The sequence below is a fragment of the Osmerus eperlanus genome, chromosome 20 (genome assembly GCF_963692335.1).
Source record: "Osmerus eperlanus chromosome 20, fOsmEpe2.1, whole genome shotgun sequence".
Classification (NCBI taxonomy): domain Eukaryota; kingdom Metazoa; phylum Chordata; class Actinopteri; order Osmeriformes; family Osmeridae; genus Osmerus; species Osmerus eperlanus.
In genome coordinates, this window is record NC_085037.1 from 2,789,569 (window position 1) to 2,805,628 (window position 16,060).

The window sequence follows — 16,060 nt, forward strand, 5'->3', positions numbered from 1 at the left end:
GAGAGAGAGAGAGAGAGAGAGAGAGAGAGAGAGAGAGAGAGAGAGAGAGAGAGAGAGAGAGAGAGAGAGAGAGAGAGAGAGAGAGAGAGAGAGAGAGAGAAAGAGAAAGACTGTCTTTGTGTGCATGTCTGTGTGTGTATGTGTGTGTGTCTACGCGTGTGTGTGTCTATGTGTGTGTCTATCAAGAACATCATCAGAAGCCCCCTCAGGGTCGGAACTAATGTAGATGAGATGAAACTGTTTTCCTTGGGGGTAAACACCACTCTGACGTTGGCAGACACACACACACACACATACACTTTCTATCACACACACACACACATCACATACAGACATACACACACACACACCACATACACACACACCCATTCCTCCACACTGGCAGTGTTGAACATCAATGGTTTCTGTGTTGTGTTTCACACCTATTAAGGCAGTGTGCAGATCTGACTGGAGAGGAGAAGTGAATTTCACCTCATCTACCTCTGAGGAATCTGGGTCAGTCCAGCTGTGGTGTGTGTGTGTGTGATTGTGTAGTGTGTGGTATGTGTGTGTGTGTGGTGTGTATGTGTGCATGTCAGATAGCTGCATGTACAGGGGGAAACCATTACACGCGTGTTTCACAGATGCTAGTTTCACTGTCAACAGGTTTTTTTTCTGGAAACACACACACACACAAACACCCACACAATAGCTGATACAGGAGTAATTATCCGTCTCATATCAGATAAGATGCATGCGAGAAGGCGTGTGATTGGAGGACTGTTATTATTCACTTCCTGAGTTCGGCAGGAGGCGTGTGATTGGAGGATTGTTATAATTCACATCCTGTGCTCAGCAGGAGTAGGCATGTGATTGGAGGACTGTTCAGCTGGAGGAGGCATGTGATTGGAGCACTGTTACCATGAAGCTTTTAGTGAAGTGGGCGAACACAGTTTCATGTTCCGATTATGGGCGTTACTTGACTAACTTTGATCAAAAGCAGAAGATCAAGACACTCTCTCAACCAGCCTGAGGGTTAGGCAGAAACACTGCTCTACGCACACACACACACATTACCGCTCAACCCTCCCCTTCACAGAGTCAAGTTCAGCAAAGCAGCTTAAACAGCCATTTCTCTCACAAAGGGACATAATTACAGGATACAACCAGCCAGCCAGACTGGGAGAGGGTGACTGGTGCACACCCAGACACACACAGTGTCAAGCTCTCTCACACACACATACACACAAGCTCACACACACACACACACACACAATGTCTCTCTCGCCACACACACAAGCACACACATTGTCTCATACACATGGACACAAACAAAGATACACAATCTCTCTTTCTCGCCATCTCCCACATACACACACACACACACACCACGCTGAGACGGTGATGTAGTGGCTGGATCTGTCCACAGAGGCAGCCACTTAGCACCTAGACGAGGCAAGATATTTAAAGACTCTAAAGGGCTTTTCACACCCCTCTGCCCATGGCTAGCTCCATCTTAGTCCCTATCACATTCTAGAGAGCTCCATCCTAGTACATAACACACACTGGCTAACTAGGCTAACTAGTCTTGTCCTACCCTTAGCTAGCTAGCCCTGTCTTACCCCCTAAGAAGCTCCATCCTAGTCCCTAACACACAAACTAGCCAAATAGCCCCGTCTCCCCTAGCTACTGCCAAGTTCTGGCCTCTAGCTGGTTAGCTAGCCCTGTCCTAACTCATAATTAGCTAGCAAGCACAGCTTTAGCCCCTATTTAGCTAGCTAACCCCGCAGCCCTTAAGTAGCTAGCTATTTGTATTCAAGTCCCTAGTTAGCTAGCCCCCTGTTCGAGCACTTGCATATCTAGCCACCTAGACTCATCTCATAGCCCCTAGCTAGCCCTCTGAGTTAGACCCTAGCTAGCTAGCCAGCCAGCCCCTTGTACAAGCCCCCAAGGTAATTACCTAAGCCACTGTCCAAGGCCTTAAATAATTAACTACATTACATTTACATTACATTTAGTCATTTAGCAGACGCTCTTATCCAGAGCGACTTGCAGTAAGTACAGGGACATTCTCCCCAAGGCAAGTAGGGTGAAGTGCCTTGCCCAAGGACACAACGTCATTTGGCACAGCCGGGGCTCGAACCAACAACATTCTGATTAATACATTTAGTACATTTACATTTAGTCATTTAGCAGACGCTCTTATCCAGAGCGACTTACAGTAAGTACAGGGACATTCCCCCGAGGCAAGTAGGGTGAAGTGCCTTGCCCAAGGACAGAACGTCAGTTAGCATGACCGGGAATCGAACTGGCAACCTTCGGATTACTAGCCCCAACTCCCTAACCGCTCAGCCATCTGACACCCCTACACTAGCCAAACCCTCCCTTACAAAAAAGAAGTATACTTCAAGTTTATTTTGTAAGTATACTTAGTATAAAAAGTATACTATTATCATGTTACTTAAAGTATACTAGCAGTGTACATATTTATATACTATTTTTGTACTAAGTAAACTGAATTGTCCCACTTTTTAGGTCACTTAGTACACTTTAAAGTACACTTATAGTGTATTTCAAGGTTTACTTTTGAATACTGTAAAGTAGCCTGTGTAGTGCACTTTCAGTTCATAAAGTATACTTCCAAAAGTACTTAAAAGTATACCTTGGAATACTCTAAAGTAACCTGTGTAGTGCACTTTCAGTCCATGAAGTATACTTCCTAAAGAGCCTCAAAGTATACTGGGCAATACTTTTAAGTGCACTTTCAATTAATGTAAGTACTTCAAGAAGTAAACTTATTAAATTTTACTATTACTTACTAAAATATTATAATGATTAGGAGCCCCTCAAACGCCTCAGATTATAAGTCACTTAGCGAGAACTGGGGCCCAACGTTACACTGCAATTTCTTAGCTGAAAGAAGCTATTCACTGCACAAGCACTGATGTTTGAAGAATCCAGCTCTTCTTATAAAACGTAACAGTAACTTAACTCATGGTTACAATGGTAAACCACCACAACAATGACCACGCAACAAAACACTACATTCTAAGCAGACACATTTATAAAACGAAATTCATGAAGTTACATTTGTATTTCGAACAAACGGCAAATTTATCATTAAATTTTAACACTATTTACCGCCTTGCATCATGGGAATTGACCAGCCAATGAGCCACGCTATCTTCATTTTTTCACGTTGTTATTTCGTTCTTCAGTCAGTTTGACAGTATAACCTTCAAATGCATAATGCAACCCTTCTGTCTGCTTCTTTCTCAAGTAGCTTTTTTCCATTAATACTCCAATTGATAATTATTAGTATAAGATTATAGGGCTTCAGAATGTTTTGGCAGTAATTAAGGTTACTGCTTCAGTACCAAAAAAGAGTCAATGTGCAATGTATAATAGATTTTCATAGACATGAATAATTAGAATGAGATGGATCTAAAAAATGTAACCTGTAATGTACTTTAAAATTATTTTGACTGTTTTTGCTGTTTAATAATAGAAAACGTACATCCTACTCCAGAAGAAATGTATACCATTTTCTGTTTCTAAGCATACTTCTTAAAAGTATATCAAAAGTGAACTATTTTCAAAGCATACTTAAAAGTACATCAAAAGTGAACTATTTTCTAAGTATACTTCTTACAAAAGTGAACTATTTTCAAAGCATTGTAGCGGGGTTTGCTCGTTTAAGATTAGCAATACTTAATTTATAATAAAGTATGTAGTTCTTGGGGGCACCACCTCTTATTGTTAAAGGGATAGAGGAAACCTTATTGAATAATATTTAAATAATAGCCTTCGTAATAATCAGTCTAATCTTAAGGAATGAATTCGTTCTAAGAGTAGAGCCAATCGTAACATCAGTGAACACGCACGTCAAAATATCTTTACAATGAATTTATTCAAGTAAGGTAAACAGATCTTATGAAAAGTTGGATTATGGGTTTGATATGAGAGATTGGTTTCAATGAACAGAATGAAATGGTCTAACTTAAAGAAAGGCAGAAATTGTACAGTCAGTGATTACATCCTTACAAATCATAAACAGAGCTCACGCCAATGCCATGTCGAGGAGGAAAGAGCGTTAGCCATAGTTACGTTTGATCAGGGGTTGATCAATGATGTTGAGGGCGGTTTGCGCCAAAGGTCCATTTGAAGAATCTGAAGTCACAGCGCGGCTGCGCTGGGTCATGTGACTGAGTCTGCGGGATCTCAGTGAAGTCGCATTTGGAATTGCGTTTTTGGTTCTTCTGTTGAAACGTCCCGATAGTGACGCGTTCACTATAAAGTTGAATCTCAGGAGAAGCTTGGCGACGTCCTTTGGAACGCCAATCCTGATGGCGTTCATGCCATGGTCGGTTTCGCTGGAGTCAGAGATTGATGGTCATCTTAGGGCTTTATACAGTTCGAGGGAGGACCCGTCTGGGGTCAGATGTGGATTGGGGGAAGCTGGGTTCTCAACTCCCCCCTCCTTCCTTCACACCTACCAAAGGTGTGATCTGATCTTTGGCTGGTTCATTCGATGGTTCAAATATTGTTCTGGACATCTTGGTACAGTTACAAAATATAGTTGAATGATTGTTTTATTATGATAGCTTCGTGTAGATACCAAGAATGACGTGGTTATCTTTCAGGAAGAAGGAGTTGTTACTAGAATCAAGATTTCAGTGAACACAACATTAAAACAAAGTAACAAACATAACACAAATATCCCTCTCATAATTCTCCACCTTGTACTCTTGTGGTAAAGGTGAAGTCTCAAGCACTTTCCTCAAAAGTTCTGATCAAGGTATGTTCTTTGTTCAAATCGCCGCCGAAACGGATAGCAAATGGTCGCTGGAGACGTGTTGTCTAAATCAGGCCCTTTGAAGCTTGCAAGCTAGCAGGAGGGCTGATTAGGTAGATTGGGGAGGCCCCCCCCCCATTCTATGGTTCCTTTGCATCGGCGTTTGGTGGGTAATCAGCATACTGAGGGTGTCACAAGGGCTGATTCTGATGTGATTGAATCACTCTTCAGGTGTGGCAAGATGTTGGCTCCGTGTGGTCTTGTGGACCTCACTACATCCCCCCGGATGTCAACTTTCATAGACCGTCGTCGATGAAACTGTTGACATGAAGACAAGAGAAGAAAGACCACAGCAGCGTAACAGCATGTCACCCCCCCTCCCCAGACATTGGCATGGCTATGAGTGATTAAGCTATGACATGACATAGGAAAAAGGTTGAGAGGAAATTATTGAAACAAAAAGAGGCACTTGAAGTGGCTTACAATGGCCGTAGCAATTGAAGCTTTGTGACTAGGGGTCTAGATGAGGGAAAAGTTGTCGGCTTTCCAATCTTTTTAAATCAAACTAGTTTCAATAAACTCATTTAGGTTATGGTTACAATTGACTGCCAAAGACGTATACAAATAACAAATAAAGGTACAAGGTAATTATAGTACATACTTTACACAATTATAGTTACTAAGTAGCTTCTTGAAGTCAACGTAACTAAACCACATTGATGAACTGCATCTAATAATGTAACTTTAGTTTGGCAACCACTGTTATTTTAAAACACAGTTAGCTGTGGGAATAGTCAATGCTTTTTTCGACAAGCTATCGTGGCGGCATAATAGGTTACGTGTAGAAACTGCATTGTTTAGTTGCTTCTAAACAAAAGTCCTTCAGGACTAATCACTACTGTCTGTTTCCTTGAACTAGACATGTGCACCAACGTATTAGTTGGTTGGTTAATTCACTTAACCAAATAGCTACACTATTAAAATAGAGGCTATAATAAAGGCTCTTATGCTACTTTCCGTGAAGAGCTGGCCGAGGCAGATTACAACGTAAATGTCGGGGCAGCGGTGTTTCTGAGCACGCGCGTACCTCCGGTCAAACCTAGCCGCTTCCTTTGAGCTAGCTGGTCCCACACACACACTAGCAGCTATTTCACGAAAAACAATTGAATACGCACACAGCCACTGTAGCCTAGGCACAGTAGTATTAAATACATGGTGCTACATACAGTTAGAGCTCGCTCTATTTTAACAGTTCGTTTCACAAAAGTTACGATTGCTCATTTCAATCTATCTTAGCCTCACACGGGGCGCCATTATGTAGCGGGGTTTGCTCGTTTAAGATTAGCAATACTTAATTTATAATAAAGTATGTAGTTCTTGGGGGCACCACCTCTTATTGTTAAAGGGATAGAGGAAACCTTATTGAATAATATTTAAATAATAGCCTTCGTAATAATCAGTCTAATCTTAAGGAATGAATTCGTTCTAAGAGTAGAGCCAATCGTAACATCAGTGAACACGCACGTCAAAATATCTTTACAATGAATTTATTCAAGTAAGGTAAACAGATCTTATGAAAAGTTGGATTATGGGTTTGATATGAGAGATTGGTTTCAATGAACAGAATGAAATGGTCTAACTTAAAGAAAGGCAGAAATTGTACAGTCAGTGATTACATCCTTACAAATCATAAACAGAGCTCACGCCAATGCCATGTCGAGGAGGAAAGAGCGTTAGCCATAGTTACGTTTGATCAGGGGTTGATCAATGATGTTGAGGGCGGTTTGCGCCAAAGGTCCATTTGAAGAATCTGAAGTCACAGCGCGGCTGCGCTGGGTCATGTGACTGAGTCTGCGGGATCTCAGTGAAGTCGCATTTGGAATTGCGTTTTTGGTTCTTCTGTTGAAACGTCCCGATAGTGACGCGTTCACTATGAAGTTGAATCTCAGGAGAAGCTTGGCGACGTCCTTTGGAACGCCAATCCTGATGGCGTTCATGCCATGGTCGGTTTCGCTGGAGTCAGAGATTGATGGTCATCTTAGGGCTTTATACAGTTCGAGGGAGGACCCGTCTGGGGTCAGATGTGGATTGGGGGAAGCTGGGTTCTCAACTCCCCCCTCCTTCCTTCACACCTACCAAAGGTGTGATCTGATCTTTGGCTGGTTCATTCGATGGTTCAAATATTGTTCTGGACATCTTGGTACAGTTACAAAATATAGTTGAATGATTGTTTTATTATGATAGCTTCGTGTAGATACCAAGAATGACGTGGTTATCTTTCAGGAAGAAGGAGTTGTTACTAGAATCAAGATTTCAGTGAACACAACATTAAAACAAAGTAACAAACATAACACAAATATCCCTCTCATAATTCTCCACCTTGTACTCTTGTGGTAAAGGTGAAGTCTCAAGCACTTTCCTCAAAAGTTCTGATCAAGGTATGTTCTTTGTTCAAATCGCCGCCGAAACGGATAGCAAATGGTCGCTGGAGACGTGTTGTCTAAATCAGGCCCTTTGAAGCTTGCAAGCTAGCAGGAGGGCTGATTAGGTAGATTGGGGAGGCCCCCCCCCCATTCTATGGTTCCTTTGCATCGGCGTTTGGTGGGTAATCAGCATACTGAGGGTGTCACAAGGGCTGATTCTGATGTGATTGAATCACTCTTCAGGTGTGGCAAGATGTTGGCTCCGTGTGGTCTTGTGGACCTCACTACAGCATACTTAAAAGTATATCAAAAGTGAACTATTTTCTAAGTATACTCCTTAAAAGTATATCAAAAGTGAACTATTTTCAAAGCATACTTATAAGTATATCAAAAGTGAACTATATTCTAAGTATACTTCTTAAAAGTATATCAAAAGTGAACTATTTTCTAAGCATACTTCTTAAAGGTATATCAAAAGTGAACTAAAAGTGTACTATCCATATGTTAGTATACTTATAGTATACTTTAATGTACTTCTTTTTTGTAAGGGCTAGCTAACCCTCTATCTTAGCTAGCTCCTTGATCTAGGGCCTAGCTAGTTGGTCCCCTGTTCTCGTAGATATCTAGTAAGCCCCTGTAGTTAGTGGGGCAAGATCTGGGCAAGGATAGACTTTAAGATTCTCACTAGAATGCAATTACCCTAGGATTTAGTGCAGTGAACAGAGATGCAGTACACACAGTCTACCACTAGGTAGCACTGTCAGGGACTGGAGATCCTATCCTCTCCTTTTCTTTCCTTTCCTCTTCTCTCCGAACAGATAGATGGTAGTTTAGCTTCAAGAACTACTTCACGCCCTAAGAGAACTCCCTCCCCCCTCTCTCCCTCCCTCTCCCTCCCCCTTCCTCCCTCCCTCCCTCTTCCTCCCTCCCCCTCTCTCCCTCTCTCTCTCCCTCACATACACACACACACGGTCCTGCTTTTCAAGTTGTATTGCTTCTCAAGTCTGTCTGTCTAGTTCCTTGTCTGTCTGTCTGTCTGTCTGTCTCTGCCTGCCTGCCTGCCTGCCTGCCTGTCTGTCATCTCTGCCTGCCAAAAGAGATCTACATTATTCACAGGTTTAACTGTTTAATTAGGCTCTTTTAAGTCTCCTCCCTACCCTGGAGAGAATGAGAGGTAAGTGAGAGAGACAGGGAGAAAGAGAGGGAGAGAGACAGGAAGAGGGAAGACAGAGAGTGAGAGAGAGAGCGGGAGGAAGAAGGAGAAAGATGGGTAGAGAGAAAGAGGGGAGAGAGAGGGAGAGGAAGAAAGCGATAAGGAGAGGAAGGGAGAGAGAGGGAGAGCAAGAGGGCAGAGAGATGGAGAGGGCAGAGAGGAGGAGAGGAAGAGGGCAGAGAGAGGGAGAGGAAGAGGGCAGAGAGAGGGAGAGGAAGAGGGGGGAGAGAGAGGGGCATCACTGCAGACTAAGGTATTTCCCTGGTCTGTCTTTTCCCCGACTGTTGCATTTATGAGCAGGATGTTATTTTTAGGCAGTTTGAAGAGCTACAGATGTGTCCAAGTTCCGCATGACAGGGCCCCCCTCAGACAAACACACACACAGGTTTATTTTACTATCCCAGTGAGGACCGACAATTCACTCCCAATCAAAACCGTGTGAACACCAAGCCTTTACCCTAACCCTAACCTAAAGCCTTAGACTAATTTGACACTAATTCTAACCCCAATCCACCTTACAAATAAATTCCTTGTGGGGATTTCTAGTCCCCACAAGGGTGGTTAAACATGACCACAAATACACACACACACACACCCGCTCACGCACACACACCATTGTGGCTGTGGTGATCCTGGATGTAGAAGACACATACACATACACACACCCACACACACCATGGTGTCTGTATTGTATTTGAGCAGCTAAACGAGATCAGTCCCTTATGTCCACCTGCTTCAAGAGCAGCTTAAAGGGATATTACACCAGATTTAGAGAGGGCAATATCAGTGGCAGCTCTAATCTTCCCCTCGCCTTCCGTCTCTCTGTCTCTGTCTCCCTATATATCTCTCTCTCTCTATCTTGCACACCCACACACACACACACGTTTCCCTGCATGATAACCTGCTTCAGGTACAAAGCTAAGACCCGGATCCTGCTCCAGCCTAACACACTGCCGGAGAGGACATGTACAGTATGTGTGTATGTGTGTGTGTCTGGCACATGCTAATCAAGCGAGAGTAATTACAGTAACTCTTTAATAGTCTTGCTGTAGTCTGTAGTCTTAATTACTGAGAAGGATTTCTCTGGAACGTTCTCATTTGACAACGGATCTGCAGCTGTTTGAACCCTAACCCTAGAGAGATTTCTCTCTGCCGTGTCTAAGAAGGGAACGCTCCTCTCCATCTCCTCTCACAGATGATGGAATCGTCCACCAATCAGGTGGTCACATTGGGGCCGGCGGAGGAAGTGACTAATGAGAGCAGCATCTGTGGAAATGTCACCAGTGGAACCTTCTGTCCTGCTCTACTTCCTGTGAAGGGCCCGCTGCTCTGACCCAGCGACACGAAACAGGGAAAGATAAAGAGAGTGACAGAGAGAGAGACCGAGAGAGACAGGATTGCGAGTGAAACATCTCCACAAAGACGTGGGGAAGGAGGGAAGAAAGGTAGAAGAAGCGAACATAAATAAATAGAAAGGATCTCCAGGCCGCAGAGCCTGGAAGAACAAACAGCAAGGGTGTCCCGTCCCTCTCCCCCCCTCTCTCTCTCCCCCCTTCCCACCTGGTCCTGAAGTTGGCGGGGTGGGGGTGTCCGTCGTAGAGCGACAGGAAGTCGTACTCTTCCTCGATGGCGAAGGCCTGGAAGAGGACCTGTATCCGGCTGCCCTCCTCGGCGATGATGACCCAGGTGCAGTTGGCACCGTTGGGATAGCCGTACGGGAAACCTGGGCTCTCGATGGTGCCGTTCCTGCCTTTTAGCATCCCCCCACACGTATACACGAACCCTGGAGGGGAGGGGGCGGGAGGAGGGGAGGAAGAGAAGTTAGAAACATCAAATCCAACAGGGAGAACAACATCTTTTAGCTGGTCTATGCCAGGTGAGTATATGAGCATATTCTATACCAGGTGAATAGGTGAGGTGAACTCTAACCTTCAACACTCTCTCCCCTCTCTCGGTCTATACAGTGTGCATCCCAGGTGCATGTACAATATACATGACATGTTATTCATTTAGCAGGCACTTTCATCCAAAACACGTACAAACTGTGCATACTGTATACAAAGTAGAAAGTACAGCGGAAGATCAAGGATCATAAATGCATAGTTAGTAGTGGAAGACACACAGGATGATGTCCTCTAGAGCTAGTCTCTCCCCAGGATGTACACCCACACACCCAGGATGGTGTGCTGTAGCTGGTCTCCAGCAGCAGCATGTCCTGTTTGAAGCCCAGCAGGATACACAATCACTCAGCAGGAAGTCACTAAACTATTAGTCACACCTCTACACCCACACACCCAACCCCCCCCCCCCCACACACACACACACACACACACAAACACCCACACACGCCTCCACATAAAAGACACACACCTTAAAACCCCCCCTCCACAAACGCACACCTCCACACACAAAAAATCACACATAAACACACACATCTCCACACACACACACACTTACACACTCATGTCCAATCAATCCAGGCAGGAGATGGAGGGAGGGATGGAGAGATACAGGGGAGGAGGCGATGGATGGACAGAGGGATGGAGAAGAGGTGATGGAGGGGTGATGGGGTTAGGGTTGGACACCAAGCATCACAAGACTATACCACCAGCAGCCATGCAGTGTGTATGTGTGTGGTGAGTGTGTGTGTGTGTGATGTGGGTGTGTGGTGAGTGTGTGTGTGTGTCTGGCCTTCCCCTGTCCAGAGTTAGTAATACACTCCAGATGTAATTTACTAGCAGGCCGTGAGAGGAATATATCAGTCCCTTCTCTGAGCGAGGGGGAGGGGCAGGGGGAGGGGAGAGAGGCAGGGATGAGGGGAGGGGAGAGAGGCAGGGATAGAGAATATGGAGAAGGGGAGGGATAGAGAATAGGCCGAGGGGGAGGGATAGAGGAATGAGAGCGGGGGGGGGGAGGAGGAGAAGGCCATTTCCATATCTTCTCTCTCCTGATCATCCTCCCCCTTTCTTCTCCCCTCCTCTCCAGTCCAGTCCAGTCCAGTTCAGAACAGAGGTGCCTCTCTGCAGGATGAATGGTGTATTCCGGAACTCTCTCTCTCTTGTCTGCATCCAGGTGACAATGCAGAGACAAGCTGAATTACATCACATAAAGAGAAAAGCTGCATGTTTTCTGTCAGAGCAAGCAGCCACCACAGGATCAGTCCTGGCTAGTAGGGTTCAGGGTACAGGGCTAGTATCATCTCCTGGCTAGTAGGGTTCAGGGTACAGGACTAGTATCCTCTCCTGGCTAGTAGGGTTCAGGGTACAGGGCTGGTATCCTCTCCTGGCTAGTAGGGTTCAGGGTACAGGGCTGGTATCCTCTCCTGGATAGTAGGGTTCAGGGTAAAAGGGCTGGTATCCTCTCCTGGCTAGTAGGGTTCAGGGTACAGGGCTGTTATGCTCTCCTGGCTAGTAGGGTTCTTTGTAAGGGTGTCCCTATGACATATTAGATAGAATAGTAGTATGGATATTAAAACATAGTAGATAGTGTGGGTATTTCAGCTTGCAACTCTCACCTGTGTAAGTCTCTTTCTTTAAACCAACCACAATCACGTGTGTGTGTGCATGTCTGTGTGTGGAGTGCGTGTGTGTGTGCATGCGTGTGATAGAGAGCTTCCCTAAGTGCGACCACCTCCTATCTTCCGGTGGGCACTAATTAAGCTTGACCCAACACATCAGACACACAGCTGCGGTGAAACATGGAGGCAGCGCGCTTGCTTGCTGGGATTCATGGTAAAACACGATGGCGAAGCTAGAATCTAGATAACAAATAGCTAGTATGCTTGCAGTGCATCATGTATCTAACTAGGGTCGTCACCTTAGATTTGCGGGGGCAAAAACGGGGTGGAGGGTGAGCAAGCTTTCGTATTTCGGCTACCATACAAATTTAAGTATACACATGGCCAACCTTCGGGAAATCCGGGATGCGTGGCAACCCTAATAAGCTAACAGATAGCTAGCATTATTGTTGTGATTGATGTAGCTAACAGAGAGCTAGCATGCTTTCTTTGAATCATGTAGCTAACAGACGGCATGTCTCTGCCTTCACATCCCACCCCCTCCCCATCGCCTGCTGGACTCCACAGTTCCCCTTCTGCTGTCCAGACACCTGGAGGAGGAGAATCTCCTCTTGTGCTGTCCAGACACCTCGGGGGAGATCGGCCAAGCTCAGGAGCCCGGTGGAAACCCCGGGACATCCTCCACATCCAGACTCTCCTGCCTGGCTCTCTCTCACAGTCTTACTTCATTGATTCATTATTTCAACGATGCCCGTTCTCTACTGTACTGTTTGGTATGTGAAACCGAAAACGTGTTCATGTTCTTCCCCCCCCTCCTCTCCTCTTCCTCCAGCCCTCCTCTTCCTCCTACCCCCCCTCCCCCCTTCTCCTTTCCCCCTCTACTCTAGGTCACTCAATCTCTCATTTCACTTGATCTGAAGAGATACACCTGGGCAATTACCTAGAAAACCTCCACACACACACACACACACCATGTCTGTGTGATCTCGTCTCCGAGCCGTTGGCAGCAGTGATTTGTGCACCAGAGGGAGCATGCATGTGCTGAAGCACATACAGCCTGTGGAATACTCAACTATGATTACATAAGCTCCAGTTAGCTAATAGTCTGTGACACACAGGCAGGCAGGCACACACACAGGCAGGCATATGCTGGTCGGCTGCCTGCCTTTCCTCATTGCTCGTCATCTTGGACCTGATTGGCTGGGAAGGGCTGCCGAGCTCCCGGCTCTAATGGCACCACAGCCTGTCATTGGTCATTACAGATGCCATTCTGACAAATGAGGATAGGAAGACAACACACACACAGTAACCCTAACAGTAATGAGCTGTTGGTGTGTGTGTGTAAATGAGAGCATGTGTGCATATACAGTTAGGTCCATAAGTATTTGGACATTGACACCATTTTCATCATTTTGGCTCTGTATACCACCACAATGGATTTGAAATGAAACAATCAAGATGTGCTTTAAGTGCAGACTTTCAGCTTTAATTTCAGGGTATTTACATCCAAATCAGGTGAACGGTGTAGGAATTACAATACATTTTATATGTGGCCCCCCCCTTTTTAAGGGACCAAAAGTAATTGGACAATTGGCTGCTCAGCTGTTCCATGGCCAGGTGTATGTTATTCCCTCATAAAGGGAGTTCGTTATTTCATTGACAAGGAGCAGATAAAAGGTCTAGAGTTCATTTCAAGTATGGTATTTGTGTTTGGAATCTGTTGCTGTCAGCTTTCAATATGAAGTCCAAAGAGCTGTCACCATCAGTGAAGCAAGCCATCATTAGGCTGAAAAATCAAAACAAACCTATCAGAGAGATAGCAAAAACATTAGGTGTGGCCAAATCAACTGTTTGGTACATTCTTAAAAAGAAAGAACGCACTGGTGAGCTCAGCAACACCAAAAGACCCGGAAGACCACGGAAAACAACTGTGGTGGATGACAGAAGAATTCTTTCCCTAGTGAAGAAAAACCCCTTCACAACAGTTGGCCAGATCAAGAACACTCTGCAGGAGGTAGGCGTATCTGTGTCAAAGTCAACAATTAAGATAAGACTTCACCAGAGTAAATACAGAGGGTTCACCACAAGATGTAAACCATTGGTGAGTCTCAAAAACAGGAAGACCAGATTAGAGTTTGCCAAAAAACATCTAAAAGAGCCTGTACAGTTCTGGAACAACATCCTATGGACAGATGAGACCAATATCAACTTGTACCAGAATGATGGGAAGAGAAGAGTATGGAGAAGGGAAGGAACTGCTCATGATCCAAAGCATACCACCTCATCAGTGAAGCATGGTGGAGGTAGTGTTATGGCGTGGGCATGTATGGGTGCCAATGGAACTGGTTCCCTTGTATTTATCGATGATGTGACTGCTGACAAAATCAGTAGGATGAATTCTGAAGTGTTTCGGGCAATATTATCTGCTCAGATTCAACCAAATGCTTCAGAACTCATAAGACGGCACTTCACAGTGCAGATGGACAATGACCCGAAGCATACTGCGAAAGCAACCAAAGAGTTTTTTAAGGCAAAGAAGTGGAATGTTCTGCAATGGCCAAGTCAATCACCTGACCTAAATCCAATTGAGCATGCATTTCACTTGCTAAAGACAACTGAAGGGAAAATGCCCCAAGAACAAGCATGAACTGAAGACAGTTGCAGTAGAGGCCTGGCAGAGCATCACCAGGGATGAAACCCAGCGTCTGGTGATGTCTATGGGTTCCAGACTTCAGGCTGTCATTGACTGCAAAGGATTTGCAACCAAGTATTAAAAGTGACAATTAGATTTATGATTGTTAGTTTGTCCAATTATTTTTGGTCCCTTAAAAAGGGGGGGCCACATATAAAATGTGTTGTAATTCCTACACCGTTCACCTGATTTGGATGTAAATACCCTGAAATTAAAGCTGAAAGTCTGCACTTAAAGCACATCTTGATTGTTTCATTTCAAATCCATTGTGGTGGTATACAGAGCCAAAATGATAAATTGTGTCAATGTCCAAATACTTATCGACCTAACTCTATCTTCATGTTTGTGAATATGTGTGATCGTGTGTGTGTGTAGGATGTGTATTTATGTATGAATGTTTATTTTTGTGTGTGAGTATGTGTGTTTGTGAGTGAGACTGTGTGTGGTGAGTGTATGAGTATGGAGTGTGTGTGTAAATGTTTTTCAGAGCAACATAAATTGGGACTGTTGTTAGCTACCAGTCAGTCAGTCAGTCAGGCCAATTTTAGGGCCTTCTCCAACCAAGATGCTCATTAGGCCTACAACCAAGGTGCTCATTTGGACTACAACCAAGAATGTCCTTAGGACTACAACCAAGATACTCATTAGGACTACAACCAAGGAGCACATTAGGACCACAAACAACACGTTCATAAGGACTACAACCAAGATGGCTGGTCCAACACAACCTACTGGGATAGAACTGCAGAGAGTTTATCAAAAGCGTTCTTTAAAAAACTAAAAGTATCAACACAGAGAGAGAAATACGAGTTAAAGGAGTTAGAGGGAGAGAAAGAGAGAGAGGTTAGTTGCAGATGATTGAGTGAAGGCTCCATTGGTTGGATTCAATGAACAGATGACCTCATGTCTGCCAACACAATACACTGTCTGTCTGCTGGCTGGTACTGATAACACACACACAATAATACACACACACATATAGACACATATACACACTGCACATCCACCTGCACACAAATACACACACACACACACATACACACAGACACACACATACACACAGACACACAAACATACTGATGCACACACAAAACATGCACACATTTACTGAAAGCTATGTGAGTTTATCTGTTCCCCCAAAGGGGTAATTAGTTGAGGTGAGAATAGAGGCTGTTTAAGCCATGCTGTGTGTGTGTTTATGTGCTTGAGTGTCTGTGTTTTTTGTGTTTGTATCAGTGTGTGTCTGTCAGTGTGTGTGTATATATATATATCTCTGTGTGCATGTGTATCAGTATGTGTGTGTGTGTGTGTGTGTGTTGCAAAATGACTCACACAGTGCCCATTAGGGTAAGTGTGAGGTAGGCTCCCAGACTGAGAGATGACGTGCATCATCACACACACTCCATGGAAGCACACACACACACTCCATGGAAGCACATAC

General features: G+C 44.6%; 1 protein-coding gene across 1 annotated transcript in view; it reads right to left on the bottom strand.

Annotated features, from left to right (window-relative positions):
* Positions 1–16,060, bottom strand: part of csmd1a (CUB and Sushi multiple domains 1a) — an 83,519-nt gene that overhangs the window by 36,194 nt on the left and 31,265 nt on the right. Inside the window, exon 2 of the mRNA XM_062446044.1 lies at positions 9,971–10,193. Coding sequence (XP_062302028.1) covers positions 9,971–10,193 — 223 coding nt within the window. The remainder of the gene's footprint in view (positions 1–9,970; positions 10,194–16,060) is intronic.